The 24060-nt window shown below is 42.5% G+C and overlaps 1 protein-coding gene across 1 annotated transcript in view; it reads right to left on the bottom strand.

Annotated features, from left to right (window-relative positions):
• Positions 1–24060, bottom strand: part of LOC133227664 (kinesin-like protein KIF28P) — an 80562-nt gene that overhangs the window by 27292 nt on the left and 29210 nt on the right. Inside the window, exons 6-12 of the mRNA XM_061382439.1 lie at positions 23023–23177; positions 15077–15188; positions 13873–13940; positions 11274–11383; positions 6017–6123; positions 4590–4680; positions 1299–1353 (exon numbers count right to left, since the gene is read on the bottom strand). Coding sequence (XP_061238423.1) covers positions 1299–1353; positions 4590–4680; positions 6017–6123; positions 11274–11383; positions 13873–13940; positions 15077–15188; positions 23023–23177 — 698 coding nt within the window. The remainder of the gene's footprint in view (positions 1–1298; positions 1354–4589; positions 4681–6016; positions 6124–11273; positions 11384–13872; positions 13941–15076; positions 15189–23022; positions 23178–24060) is intronic.

Raw genomic sequence — 24060 nt, 5'->3', positions numbered from 1 at the left:
GGGAGACAACAAAGCAACTGCTTATTAGTAGAACCAACCCCACTCCTGACTCCTCCCCACCCTCCTGGGGCCAGGAGACACAGAGTCAAGCTGGAGCCCGCAGGCACTCACAAGTTGGTGGGATGGAGTGAAGAGAAATGGAAAGAATGGTGTTTCAGAGGAGACTATTGGGAAGGAGATTTAATAACAAGCCTACATATCACCAAGAAGTTTAGGTCTGTTTCTTCGTCTTTATCTACACAAATCCAGACCTGAGATGTTACAAGATTTGGGGCCAGTATCAGAGGCATCAGTTTGGCTCCCAACAGATGTCACCTATGTGCCCTAACTGTTCTAGAATGTCCCTGGGCTCCTCGGATGTTGTGAATGTTTGAGAAGCTGAGACACACTCAGGCCCAGGGGTCCTCAGGAGCAAGGTTTTAACCTCAGCTCAGCTGCAGTTCAGTCAATTCCAGACCTGTGGGTTTGTGGACCAAGGTCCCCACAGGAAGTGATCTGGAAAAAGGGATGAGGGGATCCCCAGGAAGAATTGGGGGAAAGGGGCTAGAGGCCATTGGTCAGGGTGAGTTAGTGCCCCTCCCTACAGGTCCCTCTCACCACCCACCCACCCTCTGCTGCCAACTCACACACACACCCACACACAAGGGCTGGGGTGGACTGTGGAGGGCTGAGGTCTGTCATGGGGGACTGGTGAGTAATGCCCCAAGTCTATTGGCTGGAAATCTGTGGGCAGTCATGACACAGTGGGGCTGGAATCAGGGAGGAACCCTGGAGCAGCAGCCTCCCTGGGAGAGAGGCCACAGAAGTTCAGCCCCCTACTCTGAGTTTACAAACCTGCCTTGGGTCCCTCGGGGAGGGATCAGCTCCAAGTCTGGGCTTCGTGTTAGTCCAGTTGGCAAGGGCTCCGAGCACAGAGATGCCTTTGCTCTTGGTGGTGAGACCACGAAAGGCCCACGCCACCATATGGGGCCTGTCCTCTTAACTCTCTTTATTTCCTGCCCCCCTCTGCTCAGGTCCATTTGTGAGAATAAGTCCCTTTCTCCCCAGACCAGATCCAAGAAAACAAACTGAGCCCAGCAAGAGGGATTTCGGTGAGAGAAGAAAACCCTCCCATGTGACCTTCCATAATAAGTATTAGAGTGGGTCCCAAGATACATCTGGTCAGTTCTCATCTTTGGCTGTCTGGCAGGGCTTGTGGCCTGCCCCGACAATGACTAGATGAATTTTGAGAGTATCCTCTGGATGCAGTGGTCTCAATTCTGTAATGCTGGACAAAGGTACTGAGTCTGTTCACTTACCCCAAACCTTGAAGAGTAATGGCATTTGAGGCTGCCTTACCAGCATCACACGAACCTGAAAAGAATTAAAATAACCTTTTTTTCCCCCAAAATTTCCAGGATTTGATCTTAGTAACATATCTGATGTTTGGGAAGTGCCATTTCCTCTCCAGTTGGATCACTTGAAGGGATTTTCTCACTGTGATTTTCAATCATCATGGTACATGGACATCACCTTGCCTGGGGGAAAATTGCTTTAATTTCTGCCTTTTTTGTGATATTCCTAACTTTCTGTTTGTTTGCTTAGGAAAATATTTTTTATTTAAGAATGTGCCATTAATGGGAAAGACTAGAGATCTCTTCAAGAAAATTAGAGATATCAAGGGAACATTTCATGCAAAAATGGGCTCGATAAAGGACAGAAATGGTATGGAACTAACAGAAGCAGAAGATATTAAGAAGAGGTGGCAAGAATACACAGAAGAACTGTACAAAAAAGATCTTCACCAACCAGATAATCACGATGGTGTGATCGCTCACCTAGAGCTAGACATCCTGGAATGTGAAGTCAAGTGGGCCTTAGAAAGCATCACTACAAACAAAGCTAGTGGAGGTGATAGAATTCCAGTTGAGCTATTCCAAATCCTGAAAGATGATGCTGTGAAAGTGCTGCACTCAATATGCCAGCACATTTGGAAAACTCAGCAGTGGCCACAGGACTGGAAAAGGTCAGTTTTCATTCCAATCCCAAAGAAAGGCAATGCCAAAGAATGCTCCAACTACCGCACAATTGCACTCATCTCACACGCTAGTAAAGGAATGCTCAAAATTCCCCAAGCCAGGCTTCAGCTATATGTGAACTGTGAAATTCCTGATGTTCAAGCTGGTTTTAGAAAAGGCAGAGGAACCAGAGATCAAATTGCCAACATTTGCTGGATCATGGAAAAAGCAAGAGAGTTCCAGAAAGGCATCTATTTCTGCTTTATTGACTATGCCAAAGCCTTTGACTCTGTGGATCACAATAAATTGTGGAAAATTTTGAAAGAGATGGGAATACCAGACCACCTGACCTGCCTCTTGAGAAATTTGTATGCAGGTCAGGAAGCAAGAGTTAGAACTGGACATGGAACAACAGACTGGTTCCAAATAGGAAAAGGAGTACGTCAAGGGTATATATTGTCACCCTGTTTATTTAACTTCTATGCAGAGTACATCATGAGAGTCTCTGGGCTGGAAGAAGCACATGCTGGAATCAAGATTGCCGGGAGAAATATCAATAACCTCAGATATGCAGATGACACCACCCTTATGGCAGAAAGTGAAGAGGAACTCAAAAGCCTCTTGATGAAAGTGAAAGTGGAGAGTGAAAAAGTTGGCTTAAAGCTCAATATTCAGAAAACGAAGATCATAGCATCTGGTCCCATCACTTCATGGGAAATAGATGGGGAAACAATGGAAACAGTGTCAGACTTTATTTTTGGGGGCTCCAAAATCACTGCAGATGGTGACTGCAGCCATGAAATTAAAAGACACTCCTTGGAAGGAAAGTTATGACCAACCTAGATAGCATATTCAAAAGCAGAGACATTACTTTGCCAACAAAGGTTCGTCTAGTCAAGGCTATGGTTTTTCCAGTGGTCATGTATGGATGTGAGAGCTGGACTGTGAAGAAAGCTGAGTGCCGAAGAATTGATGCTTTTGAACTGTGGTGTTGGAGAAGACTCTTGAGAGTCCCTTGGACTGCAAGGAGATCCAACCAGTCCATTCTGAAGGAGATCAGCCCTGGGATTTCTTTGGAAGGAATGATGCTAAAGCTGAAACTCCAGTACTTTGGCCACCTCATGCGAAGAGTTGACTCATTGGAAAAGACTCTGATGCTGGGAGGGATTGGGGGCAAGAGGAGAAGGGGACGACAGAGGATGAGATGACTGGATGGCATCACTGACTCGATGGACGTGAGTCTGAGTGAACTCCGGGAGTTGGTGATGGACAGGGAGGCCTGGCGTGCTGCGATTCATGGGGTCGCAAAGAGTCGGACAGAACTGAATGACTGATCTGATCTGATCTGATCTTAATGGATTTATTATTGTTACTTTAATTAATTTTAATTAATTTTTATTGGAGCATAGTTGGTTTACAATATTGTGTCAGTTTCTTCTGTGCAGCAAAGTGAATCAGTTATACATATATCTACATCTACTCTTTTTTAGGTTCTTTTCCCATGTAGGTCATTACAGAGTATTGAGTAGAGTTCCCTGTGCTGTACAGTAGGTTCTTATTAATTATCTATTTTATATATAGTAGTGAGTATATGTCAGTCTTGATCTCCAGCCCCAACTACTGTCGTGCAAAAGCCTCTCCTGTCCTGAGTGTGCATAGGGCTAAAGTGCGGAAGCCAGATGTGACCAAATACTGGTGCCATTTTCCAGTGGATGAATGGATAAATAAATGTGGTAAACACATAAAATCGTGTATTGTTCAGTCTTAAAAAGGGAGAAAATCCTGATACATGCTTCAATATGGATGAAGCTGGAAGAAATTATGCTAAGTAAGCCAGACACAAAAGGACAAATATTGTATTTATAAAAGTACCTGGAATGGTTAAATTCATAGAGACAGGAAGTAAAATGATGGTTGCCAAGGACTGGGTGAGGGGCTAACAGGGAGTTATTGCATAATGGGGACAGAGTTTCAGTTTGGGAAGACAAAAAAAATCTGGAGATGGGTGCCTGTAATGGTTGCCCAGGGCTTCCCAGGTGGCTCAGTGGTAGAGAATCTGCTTGCCAGTGCAGGAGATGCAGGACACGTGGGTTTGATCCCTGGGTCAGAAAGATCCCCTGGAGGAGGAAACAGCAACCCACTCCAGTATTCTTGCATGGCTAATCCCATGGACAGAGGAGCCTAATGGGCCACAGTCTATGGGGTCACAAAATGTCAGGCACAACTGAGCAACTGAGTGCTTGCACACATGTGTGTGCACACACACACAAAATGGTTGCACAACAATGCAAAGGCATTTAATGCCACACACTGTACACTTAAAAATGGTTAACATGGTGAGTTTTCTGTAATGTGTATTTTACCATTAAAAATTTTTAAAAAGAAAAAGAAATATGCTCAGGGGCAAGAGGCATGAACAGAACCAAAATCAACTGCTGAGGAAGTGCCAGGTCAGTTAACATCACTCTGCAAATTAGAAGGTCCCAGACAATTCGGCCAGAGACCTTACGAACCAAAGCCAGCAGGCAAGTGCCTCTTGACCCTCTTCCCTCTGCCTTCCCTCGGTGCGAGTTGAGAGGGGTAAGTAAGTACCAGCCTGAATGAAGTGCTTGAGAACCCCCGTGAGCTGCGGGTCTTCACTGACGTTGAGAAGGTGGGGGAAGGTTTTTATCATCTGCTGCTCCTGGAGGAGAAACAGAGAGGGTATCCTCACCAGACGGGGCAGCACAGCACAGAGGGCAAAGTTCCTTCCTATCCACTGCTCCCAGTCCTCCAGTGACCTCATCACCCAAAAGATGCTGATGGCAAAATGGGGCTGTGACATCGCCCTCTCTTGGTTATGAAAATGCATTTCATTCTTTAATACAGGTAGTGATTGGTATTGTGATTATAGAGGATTGACAGTCAAACGGAACTGGAATAAACTATATGGGCACAAGGAAAGCTTTGAATCTGGAAGTTCTGATAAAGAGGATGAAAGTCCTTCTGATTGTAACTATCTACACAAAACAAGAGTCCTAAGTTCTTCACTGTGGATCGATCCTCTTGACATTTGCAGCCAAGAGGCACAAACCCAGGTTACAGAGGAGGTTATTTTCTTGGCATTTCTCTCTAACATATGCAGCCACATTATGCCCACATCTCTAAGTCCTTGGACCCTAACTCATCCTTACCCCCTGCAGCCACAGACCTCCACCCCCACTCCACTCCCAACACTTGAGGCTCCCATCTATTCTGGCTCCAGGAACCTTCTGGAATATGGACTGGATCCCTCCCACCACTGCTAAAGTCCTCCAGGGCTGGCCCATGACTCTGGAGCTTGTCCAAAGCCCCATAGCTTTGGGGAGTAAGGTTATGGGAGGGGTTGTGTTGACAGAAGGCAGAGAAGGCATCTCCCTGGCCCAGGAACAAAGTTCACATCACAGCCCATTTATGATCCGGAGCTGGCAGTGAATGCCAGATCCATGGTTCAGGATCACAACACAGTCCCCAGAAGACAATCACATTCCTCAAATTCTCCCCAAATTCTAATTTTCTTTCTTTTTTTTTTTTTTAGAACTAGATATCATTTTTAATTTGAATTATTTTCTTTTTTTTATTATTTTTAAACTTTACATAATTGTATTAGTTTTGCCAAATATCAAAATGAATCTGCCACAGGTATACATGTGTTCCCCATCCTGAACCCTCCTCCCTCCTCCCTCCCCATACCATCCCTCTAATTTTCAACAGCTTTGAATTCTATCCTCAGCCTCATGCATCAGAGGCACCAAGGCCTCTCTGCTTCCTTCCTTTTCATGTCCTGCCATTCTATCCCCAACTCTGCCAATAATTTAAAGTCATATGTCACATATCACAATTTGTCACAATCACACATTACACATAATAGGTATACTATCCAATTACCCAATTATCCACCTGTCAGCAGCCCAGGCATCACTGAGTGTCTGGTTAAGATGCAAGGCTGCCCCATCCCCTCCCAGGCAGTCGGCCTCAGCAGGTGGAGGTGGTGAGCTCACCTTGGCGATGGCCACATATTGCTGCTGCCATTCCCACCGGGCCTTCTCCAGTTGGTTCGCCCAGCTCATCTGGTCACTGGGAGGCCCAAGTAAACAGGCTGGCAGCTCTGGAAGGAGGGAGGTATTTTAAGCAACTGAAGGACAGCTTTAAGGTTTGCAGTGTCAAAGGTGAGGCACAGAATGTTGCCATTCTGTTCTGAGTCAAAACAAGGGACTCTCAGCAGGAGTGGGAAATGGAACTGCACTAACTGAGTCTGGAAAGTACTGTAAAGACTAGGATCTTCATAGCAGCACTAGACACAATAGTCATGACATGGAAGCAATCTAAATGTCCATCAACAGAGGAATGGACAAAGAAGATGTGGTACATATATACAAGGGAATATTACTCAGCCATAAAAAATAACATCATTTGCAGCAACATGCATGGACCTAGAGATTACCATAAAGACAAATATTAATATCATATAGTATCACTTATATGTGGAATCTTTAAAAAATGATACAATTGAACTTATTTACAAAACAGACTCACAGAATTAGAAAACAAATTTATAGTCATTCTTCCAGAAAATTGCAGAGGAAGGTAAACTTCCAAACTCATTCTATTTTTTTTCCCTTAATCTAATTTATTTAAACCCCATCCTGAACCTTCCTCCCATCTTCCTCCCCATCCCATCCCTCTGGGTCATCCCATTGCACCAGCCCTGAGCATCCTGTCTCATGAATCAAACCTGGACTGGCAATCTGTTTCACACATGTTGCAATGCTATTCTCTCAAATCATCCCACCCTCGCCTTCTCCCACAGAGTCACCATCACCCTAATACCAAAACCAGACAAAGATGCCACAGAAAAAGAAAATTATAGGCCAATATCACTGATGAACATAGATGCAAAAATCCTTAACAAAATTCTAGCAAACAGAACATATTCCAACAGATTGCTTTGGCTATTCAAGGTTTTTTTGTATTTCCATAAAAATTATGAAATTATTTGTTCTAGTTCTATGAAAAATACTGTTGGTATTTTTATGACAGAACATATTATTCTGTTATATAACAGAATATATTCCAACAACATATTAAAAAGAATATATTATTCTGTTATATAATAGAATATATTCCAACAACATATTAAAAAGATCATCCATCATGACCAAGTGGGCTTTATCCCAGGGATGCAAGGATTCTTCAATATTCACAAATCAATCAATGTGGTACACCACATTAACAAATTGAAAGATAAAAAACATATGATTATCTCAATAGATTCAGAGAAAGCCTTTGACAAAATTCAACATCCATTTATGACAAAAATCCTCCAGAAAGCAGGCATAGAAGGAACATACCTCAACATAATAAAAGCCATATATGATAAACCCACAGCAAACATTATCCTCAATGGTGAAAAACTGAAAACATTTCCCCTAAAGTCAGAAAAAAGAAAAGGATGCCCACTCTCACCACTACTATTCAACATAATTTTGGAAGTTTTAGCCATAGTTTTAGCCATAATCAGAGAAGAAAAAGAAATAAAAGGAATCCAGATTGGGAAAGAAGAAGTAAAACTCTCACTGTTTGCAGATGACATGATCCTCTACATAGAAAACCCTAAAGACTCCACCAGAAAATTACTGGAGCTAATCAATGAATATAGTAAAGTTGCAGGATATAAAATTAACATACAGAAATCCCTTACATTCCTACACACTAACAATGAGAAAACAGAAAGAGAAATTAAGGAAACAATTCCATTCACAATTGCAACAAAAAGAATAAAATACTTAGGAATAAAGTTACCTAAAGAAACAAAAGACCTATAAAATACTGATGAAAGAAATCAAAGGTGACACAAATAGATGGAGAAATATACCATGTTCATGGACTGGAAGAATCAATATAGTGAAAATGAGTATACTACCCAAAGCAATCTATAGATTCAAGCTACCAACAGTATTTTTCAGAGAACTAGAACAAATAATTTCACAATTTGTATGGAAATACAAAAAACCTCGAATAGCCAAAGCAATATTGAGAAAGAAGAATGAACTGGAGGAATCAACTTGCCTGACTTCAAGCTATACTACAAAGCTACAGTCATCAAGACAATATGTTACTGGCACAAAGACAGAAATATAGATCAATGGAACAAAATAGAAAGCCCAGAGATAAATCCACGGACCTATGGACACCTTCTATTTGACAAAGGAGGCAGGAATATACAATGGAGAAAAGACAATCTCTTTAACAAGTGGTGCGGGGAAAACTGGTCAATCACTTGTAAAAGAATGAAACTAGAACACTTTCTAACCATACACAAAAATAAACTCAAAATGGATTAAAATTCTAAATGTAAGACCAGAAACTATAAAACTCCTAGAGGAAAACATAAGCAAAACACTCCCTGATGTAAATCATAGCAGCATCCTCTATGACCCACCTCCCAGAGTAATTGGAAATAAAAGCAAAAATAAACAAATGGGACCTAATTAAACTTAAAAGCTTTTGCACAATTAAGGAAACTATAAGCAAGGTGAAAAGACAGCCTTCAGAATGGGAGAAAATAATAGTAAATGAAGCAACTAACAAAGAATTAATCTCAAAAATATTCAAGCAACTCCTGCAGGTCAATTTCAGAAAAATAAACAACCCAATCAAAAAATGGGCCAAAGAACTAAATAGACATTTCTCCAAAGAAGACATATAGATGGCTGACAAACACATGAAAAGATGCTCAACATCACTCATTATCAGAGAAATGCAAATAAAAACCACAATGAGGTACCATCTCACACCAGTCAGAATGGCTGCTATCAAAAAATCTACAAACAATAAATGCTGGAGAGGGTGAGGAGAAAAAGCAACCCTCTTACACTGTTGGTGGGAATGCAAACTAGTACAGCCACTATGGAGAACAGTGTGGAGATTCCTTAAAAAACTGGAAATAAAACTGCCATATGACCCAGCAATCCCACTGCTGGGCATACACACCAAGGAAACCAGAATTGAAAGAGACACGTGTACCCCAATGTTCATCGCAGCACTGTTTGCAATAGCTAGGACATGGAAGCAACCTAGATGTCCATCGGCAGATGAATGGATAAGAAAGCTGTGGTACACATACACAATGGAGTATTACTCAGCTATAAAAAGGAATATATTTGAATCAGTTCTAACGAAGTGGATGAAACTGGAGCCTATTATACAGAGAGAAGTAAGTCAGAAAGAAAAACACCAATACAGTATACTAATGCATATATATGGAATTTAGAAAGATGGTAATGATGACCCTATATGCGAGACAGCAAAAGAGACACAGATGTAAAAAAGAGACTTTTGGACTCTGTGGGAGAAGGTGAGGGTGGGATGATTTGAGAGAATAGCATTGAAATGTGTATTATCATATGTGAAATAGATCGCCAGTCCAGGTTCAATGCATGAGACAGGGTGCTCAGGGCTGGTGCACTGGGATGACCCTGAGGGATGGGATGGGGAGGGAGGTGGGAGGGGGGTTCAGGATGGGGAACACATGTACACCCATGGTGGATTCATGTGAATGTATGGCAAAAAACACCACAATATTGTAAAGTAATTAGCCTCAATTAAAATAAATTTTAAAAAAACATAATCATCAAAAGGGATAGCTGGGGATGGAGGTGGGAGATAAACTAGGAGTTTGGGATTAATAGATACACATTACTATATATAAAATAGATAAGCAACAAGGGCATATTATATAACACAAGGAACTATACTCACTATCTTATAATAACCTATAATGGAAAGGAATCTGAAAAATAATTATGTATATTTATATGTATGTACTCATCTATCTATATACAACTGAATCCCTTTGCTATACACTTGAAACTAACACAACATTATAAATTAACTACACTTCAATAAAAAATCTTTTTAAAAAACTAAAAAAAGACTAAGTTCACCCCTTAATTCATAGGAAACCAGAGCAAAGAGGTCCTTTATCAGAAGAACAGGAAGCTCAACATTATGTTTTTCAATTGTGTGAGCATGCAAGACAGTTTCAGGGCATTCCTGTCAAGTCAGGGGATTTAGGAAGAATCAAAGATTTATCTTCCCTTGTTTTTCATGAGTTCTGTGCCTATGCTTATGAACAATGGGAATCAGATGCAACATTTAGGTCAACATCTGGCTTGTCCAGGTGTAGAGATTTGTGACCCATCAGTGTCACCCTGGACCAGACATGGGCACAGACTCTAATTTAGGGAGTTCCTAGTTGAGGCTGAAGCCTTATTGAGTAAGGACATGGGAACCCAGAGGTATGCCAGGTAGCAACAACCTGCCCTCAAGGGGAACATCCATGAAGTTTGCGTGTGTTAGGGTCGGAAGAGCCGCTAACACCAGAGAGAGAGCCCATGTGACTTGAGGGAGCCCAACTTGGGGAGGGGGAACAGGTACCGAGGGCAGGACAATGCATCACGCTCCGCTAAGAGAACTGAGCACAGGGCTTCCTAACCGTCCAGTCTGGCTCTTTTGATACTGAACGCCTTTACCAATTCTACTTGAACAGTTTTATATTTTGCCCTTTTCACAAATCCTATTCTAAATTGTTAACGCACATAAAATTACACACAACTCAAGCTGCCACACGGAAAACTAAGGCCTTCACTCAAAGCAATGGTTCTCAATAACTGCCCAGTGGAGCCATCCTAAGGCAAGTTGCTGCCCTGGGGATGGGTAATTGGTCCGAGTGGTGCCCAGTCACCAGGTGACTCTAACATGCAGCCAGCACTGAGCAGAGTCTTAGAAGAGGGTTCAGGGGCTAGTGCTTCTTGGGCCCCCAAACATCACTTAACTACAGGAGGCCATCAGCAGAACAAATGCCGTATGGCCACTGTTTAAATCTGGTTAAGGAGAAAGTAGTCCCAGGGGAAAGAACAGCCTCAAAATAAAAATGGCAATTAAAAAATGAGACTAAAATGACCATTTCAAGAGGCCAGGGCCAGTATTTCATACAATCGCATGAGAATTACATTCAGGCCAAAATGTCCTGGACAAAGAAAGGTCCAGGGATGTCTTGGCCTGCCCTAGGGCTCCCCTCAGACTAAACACAATGGCTCCTGGCCCCTGCCCTTCCAGCGCAACACCACCCACTCCCCTATCTCCCCGCAGCCCCGACCCTGCAACAGGGCTTGGCCACTCCCCTCTCTCCCTCCCTCCTGCATCTAGCCTCCTGACTGCTGCCTTGGACCTGCGCTGACTCCTGACTCAGTTTACCTGCCATTCTGCAGTTTCCACACCCGAGCAGCAGTCTGTCATTCTCTGCCCTGGACTCCCTCATCAGGGTGGAGGTGTTGACAACAGCTTTGTTCCGGATCTTCTTAGCCCTGTGCAAAGGTGGACACACACTCAGGCCCTGGGTCTTTCACAGCTGGAGCAGTACTACCAGAGGACTGGCCGGAAACTGGCCTCGAATGGTCGAAATGGGAACCTTTCACTTCCTAGTAACTTGAGATTCCACTGCGTAAGTTTCCAGTAAACCACTAAGACCAGAAGGGACTCAGTGACATCCAGGGCTCAAACATGAGCCCCTTGTCACATGACAAGTGTCACATGTCCACACGAGCCTCTTGTGGACTCAGCCCAAGCCTGGAGTCCACCACCCCCAACGTGTTCTGGGCCCCAGACACACTCCCCACGTTGGGCTGACTTGGTTAATGAAAACAGTCTCTTCAATCTCTACTGTTTCTGTAACAACACAAACCCTGGAGGCTGCCAGCAACGGCTCTGCCAAGTGTGCCAGGCCAGGAGTGGGCTTGGACTTGGCCTAGTTAAGGTCTCCAGCCTCCAGGATCCAAGGCCTGATGATCTGAGGTGGAGCTGATATAATAACAATAGAAATAAAGTGCACAATAAATGTGACGTGCTTGACTCATCCCCAAACCACCCTTGCTCCCCACCCCCACCTCTCGACCCCCAGTCCCTGGAAAAACTGTCTTGCATGAAACTAGTCCCTGGTGCCAAAAGGCTGGGGACCGCTGTCCTCATTCACTCCTGGCTAGTGCTGCATGGGACATAGTTATGCTAAAACATGACTTGTTCTTTACCTGAAGCTCAAATGTAGCTGGGCATCCTATATTTTCATTTGCTACATCTGGCACCCTTACTTCTTTCCCTAAGGAATAGGGTTTGCAAGGCTTGCTCCCAGTCACAGAGTCCACGACAGATCCAGGCCTGGAGCCCAGGACCCCTGGGGATCATTTTCTCCTTCCTCAGCATCACATAGTCTCTCATGTAAAAAGTGCTAGCAACAGTTTAGAATTGACAAGTGGGAAGGAAATGAACATTCTACATAATACTAAGGGCTTCCCTGGTTGCTCAGATTGTAAAGAAGCTGCCTGCAGTGCAGGAGTCCTAGGTTCGATCCCTGGGTTGGGAAGATCCCCTGAGGCGGGCATAGCAACCCACTCCAGAATTCTTGCGTGGAGAATCCTATGGACAGAGGAGCCTGGAGGGCTACAGTCCATGGGGTTGCAAAGAGTCAGACACTACTGAGCAACTAAGCACAGCACAGCACATAATACTAAAGGCAAAATTCAACCTAAGTTCTGAGTTTGTAGCACAGATGTTGGAAGAAAACAGAGAAAAACAAATGAAGCAAAATGATACTGAGGCCTGGCAGTGATGAATGAGAATGCAAGGGTTTGTCCCTAAAATGCAAAGGCCTTTCCCTAGAGAAGAGGCCAAGGAAAAACCAAGAGAACTACTTGGAGACATCATAACAACTGTTATTTTGAGCTTCAGCCCCATGCCAGGCAGAACTTAGCCAGGAACGGTTCTTGAACCGTCTCACACAGTCTTCACTCAGCCCAGAGAGGGTGGTATCACCTCCTTCAGCATGTGAGCTCACCAAGGGCAGGGAGGTTCAGGTCTCGGAGGGAGTAGGGCCAGATTCTGTCTGACACACTGGCCCGTAGACCTGACAAGTGACATATTAGAATAGGAACCAGGTTCATTTCACATGCCAGCTCCAGTCACCTGGAACACTGGCCGAGAATTTCAAGCTCCTGAATGAAGCTGACGGGAAAGCTGCAGAGGGGGATTCTCCATGTCGGCCATGCTGAATGGGATGGAGGGGTGGAGACACCATGGGGTTCCAACCCCTGGTTAGAGCCTCCGTCTCCCCAGACCCTCACTTTCCCAAAAGGGTCAGGGGAAGCAGGCTTCTGCCTGCCTTGAAAAGCAGAAACTCGGCTCGGCCATAGCCTCCTGCCAGGACTAAACTGCCAGAAGTGGGCTTGCTTCCTGGGCCAAGTGGGAAGGCAGGAACGTGTGTGGACAGCCTCTCCCTGGGAGGAGCCACCTCTGCCCTGCTGTGTGGGGCCTGGAGATATGAGACACAACAGAGGGAAAGGGGCAGGGCCCAGGGCTGGTTCCCAACTTTGGGAGCCTCTTACACGCTCATCTTTATCATTAGCACAAAAATTCCCTGCCTGCCACTATTCTCTACCTGTGACCCATAGGACAAAAGGAGAATCTGTGAATGGCCATGTTATTTGACAGAAAAATGCAGGGAGACAGAGAACTGAGCACTTCAGGGGTGGGTTCAATGCATCCTCCCATGAATTTGAGCCTGTGGCTCCTCCCCGATCCAGGACTGCAGTGACTGAATGACAGGCTAGGAGGGCCCTGAGCCCCTATTTCTGTCTCCTCTTATTTATTTTATTTCTCTCTCTCTTCTCTCACAGATCATTTTGTTCTTCCTTTTTCTGGACCCATTCCCAAGACACCAGCTCATCAAGTTTAAGGGTACTAGAAGAATTTGCCAGATTTAGAACTTAGAACCACTATAGATAATAAGTATTCATAATCATACCTTTCAGCATATCTTAGTGTTGATAAAGTTTCCTCATAGCAGATGTCAGCTGGACTTATTGCTGCTATCTGTAAACAAATATCCTTTTCAGATTTTGTTTTTTTATATAGGATATATAGCTATTGTTGGGCTTCACTGGTAGCTCAGCTGGTAAAGAATCTACCTGCAATGCCAGAGATCCCAGTTTGATTCCTGGGTCAGGAAGATCCCCTGGAGAAGGGATAGGCTACCCACTCCAGTATTCTTGGGCTTCCCTGGTAGCTTAGATGGTAAAGAATGCCTCTGCAATGTACGAGACCTGGGTTTGATCCTTGGGTTGGGAAGATCCCCTAGAGCAGGACATGACAATCCACTCCAGTATTCTTGCCTAGAGAATCCCCATGGACAGAGGAGCCTGGTGGGCTACAGTGCATGGGGTCACAGAGAGTCAGACACAACTGAGCGACTAAACACAGAGCAGATAGTTATTATTGATTTTACACAGCTAACATTCATGGAATATCTTGGAACTTGTGGTTTGTTTAAATTTTACAATTCAGAAAACTGAGGTGCCAAGGTCACCCATAACTGGCAGAGCTGGGACCTGAACCTGCCCTGACTTGAACAACTGTGCTGCTAACCTCTGTACTATGCAACCCTCAGCACTGAGTCCGCAACAGATTTCCTCAGGAATTTAAATGACAGTTGAATGGTGGCACTGCAGAGACTAATAAATAAATCATTACTGAGTACCCACCTAAATGGTTACAAATCTGGTATTGACTTCAGCTTAACTGTTCTGAATTGAATAAGAATTCAAATGAGAAAATAAAATTTTTGATGAGCTGGAGGTGAGCAGGATCACTGAGAGTGAACAGGAGGGAGTGTGACTGCCCACGGGGTAGCTCCTAATCTACGGATCTGGAGGCCATGATTTAGAGCATAAGGGCCTGATGAATAATCATTTATCTTTGTCCAGCTTTGCAATTTTTAAAGCTTGTTCATTATATTTCATTTAATCATCACAACCCCAGTTTCAAGGCGAGATCATTATCTTCACTTGAAGGAAGGAAATGAAGCTCCACAGTAAGTGTGCTGAAACTGAGAATCTTGTCAAGAACTGACAAGATTCTTGTGAAGAATAACTTTAATAATAATAGCAACAGCAATCATGACAGCTGCATGAGTCTAAATAGTCTAAGATGTGGTAGGAAAGCCACTTTACCAGAGTAGTTCTGCTGTTCCCACCCAGAGCTGACTGGAGCAGTTTGGTCAGTACAGAGTCTCTGTAGGGAACATGGAGGACTTTCTTCCCCATGGCGGCATCAGCCAGAGCACTAAATGAAAAGAAAATGTAAAACAATAAAAAGTTTTAAATATATCAAAAAGAAATCTGCCTCTTTGTGGATGAGTCAGAAACACCCCTCAAATATCCTTGACAACCCCATATACCAGACATGACATTAAAGAACATCCAATAGTTGATATACCTTCTGTACAAAGATACTGGCATATTGCAAGATAGAAGCAGCTGGCTCCCTCTCCAAGGTCAACTCCGGGGAAACCATAACAGAGAGGGAGGCCCAGATCTGGGGCACTAACATAGTCAACCTTGGGAAGAAAACCCAGAGCCTGCAGAGAAGGGTCTTTTTGTGTCTGTACAGAGAAGGGTTTTGACTCGAGGGAGACGGTGGTAGGCTAGCAGTGTGGAGACAGATAGGGGAGCAGATTTAAGTCCTTTCTGGTCTTTCTCTCATACTGCCTTAGGAAGATCCCATAGAGTTAGAACCTGATAGGCTACAGAATCAAGTAAGAGTGAATGAGAAATAAATGCCACTCAGGGTACTTCAGAGGAAGCAGTGTTGGCATTGAAGGGAGTGGGGAAGAGGGAGGAAATCCCATCTCTGATAAATTATAACCACAAACAAAGAAAAGAAATCCAAAAAAATTAAGCTACCAGGTTTAGAAAAGAAACAAAATGATCATCTAGAAAGGATTAGATACAGCAATTGAAATTTAAAACCCTATGGATAAGTTCAACAGTTCAGTTCAGTTCAGTCCCTCAGTTGTGTCTGACTCTTTGCGACCCCATGAATTACAGCATTCCAGGCCTCCCTGTCCATCACCAACTCCCGGAGTTCACCCAGACTCATGTCCATCTAGTCGGTGATGCCATCCAGCCATCATCCTCTATCGTCCCCTTCTCCTCTTGCCCCCAATCTCTCCCAGCATCAGGGTCTTTTCCAATGAGTCAGCTCTTCGCATGAGGTGGCCAAACTATTGGAGTTTCAGCCTCAGCATCAGTCCTTCCAATGAACACTCAGGACTGGTCTCCTTTAGGATGGACTGGTTGGATCTCCTTGCAGTCCAAGGGACTCTCAAGAGTCTTCTCCAACACCACAGTTCAAAAGCATCAATTCTTCGGCGCTCAGCCTTCTTCACAGTCCAATTCTCACATCCATACATGACCACTGGAAAAACCATAGCCTTGACTAGACGAACTTTTGTTGCCAAAGTAATGTCTCTGGTTTTTATTTATTTATTTATTTATTTATTTTTTTAAATTTTGCTCACCGGACTCGCACCCAACGGACAACACCTGCGTTCTCCGCCACTGCAGGTGCGAGACCGCCGCCTCCCGTCCGCCTGCTGGCCGCACTCTAAGCCCCGCGCCCTGCTCTCACCGGTGCCACCGCGACGACCTGTCTCTGGTTTTTAATATGCTATCTAGGTTGGTCATAACTTTCCTTCCAAGGAGTAAGCGTCTTTTAATTTCATGGCTGCAATCACTATCTGCACTGATTTGGGAGCCCAAAAAAATAAGGTCTGACACTGTTTCCACTGTTTCCCCATCTGTTTCCCATGAAGTGATGGGACCAGGTGTCATGATCTTCATTTTATGAATGTTGAGCTTTAAGCCAACTTTTTCACTCTCCTCTTTCACTTTCATCAAGAGGCTTCTTAGTTCCTCTTCACTTTCTGCCATAAGGGTGGTGTCATCTGCATATCTGAGGTTATTGATATTTCTCCCGGCAATGTTGATTCCAGCTTGTGCTTCCTCCAGCCCAGAGACTCTCATGAGGTACTCTGCATATAAGTTAAATAAGCAGGGTGACAATATACAGCCTTGATGTACTCCTTTTCCTATTTGGAACCAGTCTGTTGTTCCATGTCCAGTTCTAACTGTTGCTTCCTGACCTGCATACAAATTTCTCAAGAGGCAGATCAGGTGGTCTGGTATTCCCATCTCTTGCAGAATTTCCCACAGTTTATTGTGATCCACACAGTCAAAGGCTTTGGCATAGTCAATAAAGCAGAAATAGATGTTTTTCTGGAACTCTCTTGCTTTTTCCATGATCCAGCGGATGTTGGCAATTTGATCTCTGGTTCCTCTGCCTTTTCTAAAACCAGCTTGAACATCAGGAAGTTCACGGTTCACATATTGCTGAAGCCTGGCTTGGAGAATTTTGAGCATTACTTTACTAGAGTGTGGGATGAGTGCAACTGTGCAGTAGTTTGAGCATTCTTTGGCATTGCCTTTCCTTGGGACTGGAATGAAAACTGACCTTTTCCAGTCCTGTGGCCACTGCTGAGTTTTCCAAATTTGCTGGCATATTGAGTGCAGCACTTTCACAGCATCATCTTTCAGGATTTGGAATAGCTCAACTGGAATTCCATCACCTCCACTAGCTTTGTTTGTAGTGATGCTTCCTAAGGCCCACTTGACTTTACATTCCAGGATGTCTGGCTCTAGGTCAGTGATCACACCATCGTGATTATTTTGGTCGTGAAGATCTTTTTTGTATAGTTCTTCCGTGTATTCTTGCCATCTCTTCTTAATATCTTCTGCTTCTGTTAGGTCCATACCATTTCTGTCCTTTATCGAGCCCATCTCTGCATGAAACATTCCCTTGGTATCTCTAATTTTCTTGAAGAGATCTCTAGTCTTTCCCATTCTGTTGTTTTCCTCTATTTCTTTGCATTGATCGCTGAGGAAGCCTTTCTTATCTCTTCTTGCTATTCTTTGGAACTCTGCATTCAGATGCTTATATCTTTCCTTTTCTCCTTTGCTTTTCGCTTCTCTTCTTTTCACAGCTATTTGTAAGGTCTCCCCAGACAGCCATTTTGCTTTTTTGAATTTCTTTTTCTTGGGGATGGTCTTGATCCCTGTCTCCTATACAATGTCACGGACCTCCGTCCATAGTTCATTGGGTTCTCTGTCTATCAGATCTATTCCCTTAAATCTATTTGTCACTTCCACTGTATAATCATAAGGGATTTGATTTAGGTCATACCTGAATGGTCTAGTGGTTTTCCCCACTTTCTTCAATTTAAGTCTGAATCTGGCAATAAGGAGTTCATCATCTGAGCCACAGTCAGCTCCCAGTCTTGTTTTTGCTGACTGTATAGAGCTTCTCCATCTTTGGCAGCACAGAATATAATCAATCTGATTTCGGTGTTGACCATCTGGGGATGTCCATGTGTAGAGTCTTCTCTTGTGTTATTGGAAGAGGGTATTTACTATGACCAGTGCGTTCTCTTGGCAAGACTTTATTAGCCTTTGCCCTACTTCATTCTGTACTCCAAGGCCAAATTTGCCTGTTACTCCAGGTGTTTCTTGACTTTCTACTTTTGCATTCCAGTCCCCTATAATGAAAAGGACATCTTTTTTGGGTATTAGCTCTAAAAGGTCTTGTAGATCTTCATAGAACTGTTCAACTTCAGCTTCTTCAGCATTACTGGTTGGGACATAGGCTTGGATCACTGTGATATTGAATGGTTTGCCTTGGAAATGAACAGAGATCATTCTGTCGTTTTTGAGATTGCATACAAGTACTGCATTTTGGACTCTATTGTTGACCATGATGGCTACTCCATTTCTTCTGAGGGATTCCTGCCCACAGTAGTAGATATAATGGTCATCTGAGTTAAATTCACCCATTCCAGTCCATTTTCATTCGCTGATTCCTAGAATGTCAATGTTCACTCTTGCCATCTCCTGTTTGACCACTTCCCATTTGCCTTGATTCATGGACCTAACATTCCAGGTTCCTATGCAATATTGCTCTTTACAGCATTCGACCTTGCTTCTATCACCATCCTTTCATTCTTTCTGGAGTTATTTCTCCACTGACCTCCTGTAGCATATTGGGCACCTACCGACCTGGGGAGTTCCTCTTTCAGTATCCTACCATTTTGCCTTTTCTTACTGTTCATGGGGTTCTCAAGGCAAGAATACTGAAGTGGTTTGCCATTCCCTTCTCCAGTGGACCACATTCTGTCAGACCTCTCCACCATGACCTGTCCATCTTGGGTGGCCCCACACGTCATGGCCCCACACTAGCCAATCTGATCACATGGACCACAGCCTTGTCTAACTCAATGAAACTAAGTTCACCAGTAGACACTGTGATAATTTAATTAGTGAACTAGAGATTCACTAGATTTCGGAAGAAATCTAGATTGCAGCCTGGAGACATAGAGATGAAAAATCAGAAAGATAGGTTAGGAGACATGGAGGACAGGAAAAGAAGATTCAAATAGGGTAATTGAAGTTCCAGGAGAGAAAGGAGAAAAAAAAATGTGCAGAATCAATATGTGAAAAATAATGACTGAGAATTTTTTAGTGTTGATGAAAATCACTATCATAGAGCTATGGAGACTAAAAAATTCCAAGCAGGATAAATAAAATGCAACAGAATTAAATTGGAGAACACCAAATAAGAAGAGCTTAAAAGCAGCTAGGGAAAAAAGATTGTCTTCAGTGGAACAGTAATTAGGTCAACAACAGAAAACAGTAGAATGGTATCATTAATAAGCTGAAAGAAAAAACTACTTATCTAGAATTATATACCCAGCAAAATTATCTTTCAAAAATGAATTGAAATAAGAAATTTCAAACCAAACAAAAACTAAATTTGCTGTCAGCAAATGGTCATTAAGGGAAAATCTAGAGAATATTTCAATCAGAAAGAAACTGATTTTATATAGCAGCTCTGAAGCTGAAGTTCCAGTACTTTGGCCACCTCATGCGAAGAGTTGACTCATTGGAAAAGACTCTGATGCTGGCTGGGATTGGGGACAGGAGGAGAAGGGGACGCCAGAGGATGAGATGGCTGGATGGCATCACTGACTCGATGGACGTGAGTCTCAGTGAACTCCAGGAGTTGGTGATGGACAGGGAGGCCTGGCGTGCTGCGATTCATGGGGTCGCAAAGAGTTGGACACAACTGAGCGACTGAACTGAACTGAAAGAATAGAATACACGTCAACAATGACATATGGAAGATGAAGATCTTCATATTATCCAAGGATGTGTGTGCTCAGTTGCTCAGTTATGTCTAACTCTTTGCAACCCCATGGACTGTAGCCCACCAGGCTTCACTGTCCATGGGATTCTCCAGGCAAGAATACAGGAGTGGATTGCCATTTCCTTTTCCAGGGGATCTTCCTGACCAGGGATGGAACCTGTGTCTCTGGCATCTATTGCATTGTCAGGTGGATTCTTTACCACTATACCACCTGAGAAGCCCATTATCCATGAATAGGTTGAAGCATTTATTATTTTCAGACTTTGACCACTGAACAGACGAAAAAGCCAGGAAATAGTTAAAAAAAAAAAAAACATGTTGAATTTTGACATATGACAGAGGTAGCATAGAAGATCACAGGGAGAGGACAGACTATTCAACAAATGAGACTCAAAAAAAATTGGTAATCTGTAAGGAAAAAGTAATGAAAAGGATGCCTACTTTATACTATATAAAGAAATCAACTCCAGATAGATAGGGTTTAAGTACAAATTTTCTTAAACAAGACACAGAAAATGAAAAAATGCAAAACGTACACCATAACTTCTGCTTATCAATAGACATCTTTTAACAAGTGAAAACACAATCTACTAACTGGGAAAAGATACTTATGATATATATACCTGAGAGAAGAGTAATAAAAATATGTTTAAAACATCTACAGATCAATGAAAAAGACAATAAATAAATAGAATAAAGGAGAAAATATAAGAACAGGTATTTTTGAGAGAAAATATATTGCTAAAAAAGAAATAAAATGTTGCTCAAGCTTGCTAGTAACCAGGACTCTCAAGACCACAGTAAAGTATGTTTGAAAGTGAAAGTCGCTCAGTCATCTCCGACTTTTTGTGGCCCCATGGACTGTACAGTCCATGGAATTCTCCAGGCCTTTCCCTTCTCCAGGGGATCTTTCCAAACCAGGGATAGAACCCAGGTCTCCAGCATTGCAAGCAGATTCTTTACCAGCTGAGCTACCAGGGAAGCACAAGAATACTGGAGTGGGTAGCCTATCCCTTCTCCAGGGGATTTTCCCAACCCAGGAAACGAATCAGGGTCTCCTGCATTGCAGGCGGATTCTTCACCAACTGAGCTATCCCGGAAGCCCAGAGTAAATTGGTAAATGTCAAGAAATCTGACAACATCAAGCCTTAGAAAAGATGTGGATTAATGGGATATGTTATACATTGCCACTGGGAGTGTTAACTGGACCAACAACTTTGGGGAACAATTTATCACCATCTTGAAAAATTAGGTATTCACACACATTATATATAAAGCACAATAATTTCAGTTGCCGATATCAAAAAATCCTTTAATATATTGATACTCAGTGACTTTATGAGAATGTTCATAGTAGCACTATTTGTAAAAGCAAAAAAAAACCCCTAGAAACAACCAAATTAACAATTAACATGAGAATGAAGGAATAAATTGTGGCATATTCCCACAATGGATGACTACATAAGAATGAAAAATAAGTAATAACATGGATGCTGTAACAACTGCTACTGTAACAATATGGATGAATCTCATAGACACAATGTTTAGTAAAAGAACAGAAATAAATTAACTAGAGCCACACATAAGATAGATGGATATTGTTAATAATGTTGAATCTAAAAACAAACTATACTCCTGGGTATATACTTAAGAGAAATGAGTAATTATTTCCCCCAAATTATATGTGCAAGAATGTTTGTAACAACTTTATTCATAATAGTTAAAACCTGGAAACAAACTAAATGCCCATGAAATAGAAGAAAGGATAAATAATGGTATATTCCTACAAAGAAATAATACATAACATGAAAAAGAACTAATAATTGCTAAGCAAAACATCATGGATAAGTCCCATAGAAACAATCCTTAGTGAATGAAGCCAGATATAAAAGACAATGATCTGGGAGGGAGGAGGGAGGAGGGTTTAGGATGGGGAACGTGGGTATACCTGTGGTGGATTCATTTCGATATTTGGCAAAACTAATACAATATTGTAAAGTTTAAAAATAAAATAAAATTTAAAAAAAAAGACAATTATCTGATATAAGTGATTGCATTTATATGAAAATCAATACAGCTAGGCAAAAATAAATCTTTGATAACAGGTTAATTTCTTTTGCTGGGATTAAAAGCCAAGGAGAAGGCATGAGGGGGTTTTCTGGGTTTTAGAAATGTACTATATCTCAGTCTAGTCATTAATTACATAGATATATACATATATGAAAATCCATTGAGCTGAACATTTAAGATCTGTGCTGCTGCTGCTGCTGCTATGTCGCTTCAGTCATGTCCGACTCTGTGCGACCCCATAGACAGCAGCCCAGCAGGCTCCCCCCTCCCTGGGATTCTCCAGGCAAGAACACTGGAGTGGGTTGCCATTTCCTTCTCCAAGATCTGTGCACTTTACTATAACATAATTTATATCTAAATAACTTTAAAAATGCAAGATCCAGAAAACAATATATTTTACCCTTTTATAAAATTCAAAAATCAGTGCTACTGAATATAATATTCACGTGTGATAAAATAAGAAAAGAAAGAAAGAGGGAAGCAAGGAAGGGGAGAAAGAATGTGGGGCGGGAGGGACATACATAAAACATAAAATTCAAGATGAAGGTCACCTCCAAGGGGAGCAAGATGGTGATCACCTCCAACTGTTTTTTGGATTTGGTGGTAGTTTTATTAGTGTTTGTTATTTCATCTAAAAGCAATTAATTAGTTTAAAATAAAATCTAGGAGAGGACCAGGAATAAACCAATGATGCGAGTTGGTCATGAACCAAGGGTTATGATTAATCTAAATTTTGATATTTGAGGTCATGTTTATGGCACGAATAAGTACCTGTCCACTGATTATTTACCTGATGACATTTCCTAAATTGGTTAAACTTAGGTTAACGCGTGATCCTTCCCGCAGTCTGTCTCCTTCTGATCCTGAAGATTTCTGCCTTTCACTTCCAGCTAAATCTACCAAGTTAATACTGGACTGTTTGGTGAGGCCTCTGTCTGGGAAAACCTGCAGGAAAGCACCACAAGTAATGCTATTAGTGGGGTAGCAGGTTACATGAGAAGTCAATCTATTTCACATTTACATTCTGAAATATTTTTCTAATTGTATTTCACACTCAAAAAAGATATAATAAAATTTGCAAGTTAAAATGCCATCCTCTTTACGATGACATTTTACAATAACATTCTTAGGTCCAAACATCTCAGTTGCCCCTTCCCTTCTGTAACGTTATTTCCAGTTATGTATTCAGTTCAGTTCAGTTCAGTCGCTCAGTTGTGTCCGACTCTTTGTAATCCCATGAATTGCAGCATACCAGGCCTCCCTGTCCATCACCAACTCCCGGAGTTCACTCAGACTCACATCCATCGAGTCGATGATGCCATCCAGCCATCTCATTCTGTGTCGTCCCCTTCTCCTCCTGCCCCCAATCCCTCCCAGCATCAGAGTCTTTTCCAATGAGTCAACTCTTCGCATGAGGTGGCCAAAGTACTGGAGTTTCAGCTTCAGCATCATTCCTTCCAAAGAAATCCCAGGGCTAATCTCCTTCAGAATGGACTGGTTGGATCTCCTTGCAGTCCAAGGGACTCTCAAGAGTCTTCTCCAACACCACAGTTCAAAAGCATCAATTCTTCGGTACTCAGCTTTATTCACAGTCCAACTCTCACATCCATACATGACCACTGGAAAAACCATAACCTTGACTAGACGGACTTTTGTTGGTAAAGTAATGTCTCTGCTTTTCAATATGCTATCTAGGTTGGTCATAACTATTGTCCTAATATTTCTGTAATCATTGTTTTTTTTCTGGCCATGTCAGGTGGCATGTGGGATCTTAGTTCTCTGACAGGGATTGAACATGTGCCGCCTTCAGTGGAAGTGCAGAGTCCTA

This window comes from Bos javanicus, chromosome 16 (assembly GCF_032452875.1).
Source record: "Bos javanicus breed banteng chromosome 16, ARS-OSU_banteng_1.0, whole genome shotgun sequence".
Taxonomy (NCBI): Eukaryota; Metazoa; Chordata; class Mammalia; order Artiodactyla; family Bovidae; genus Bos; species Bos javanicus.
Note: the sequence above shows the minus strand (reverse complement) of the source record. Positions and strands in the feature narration are given on the sequence as shown.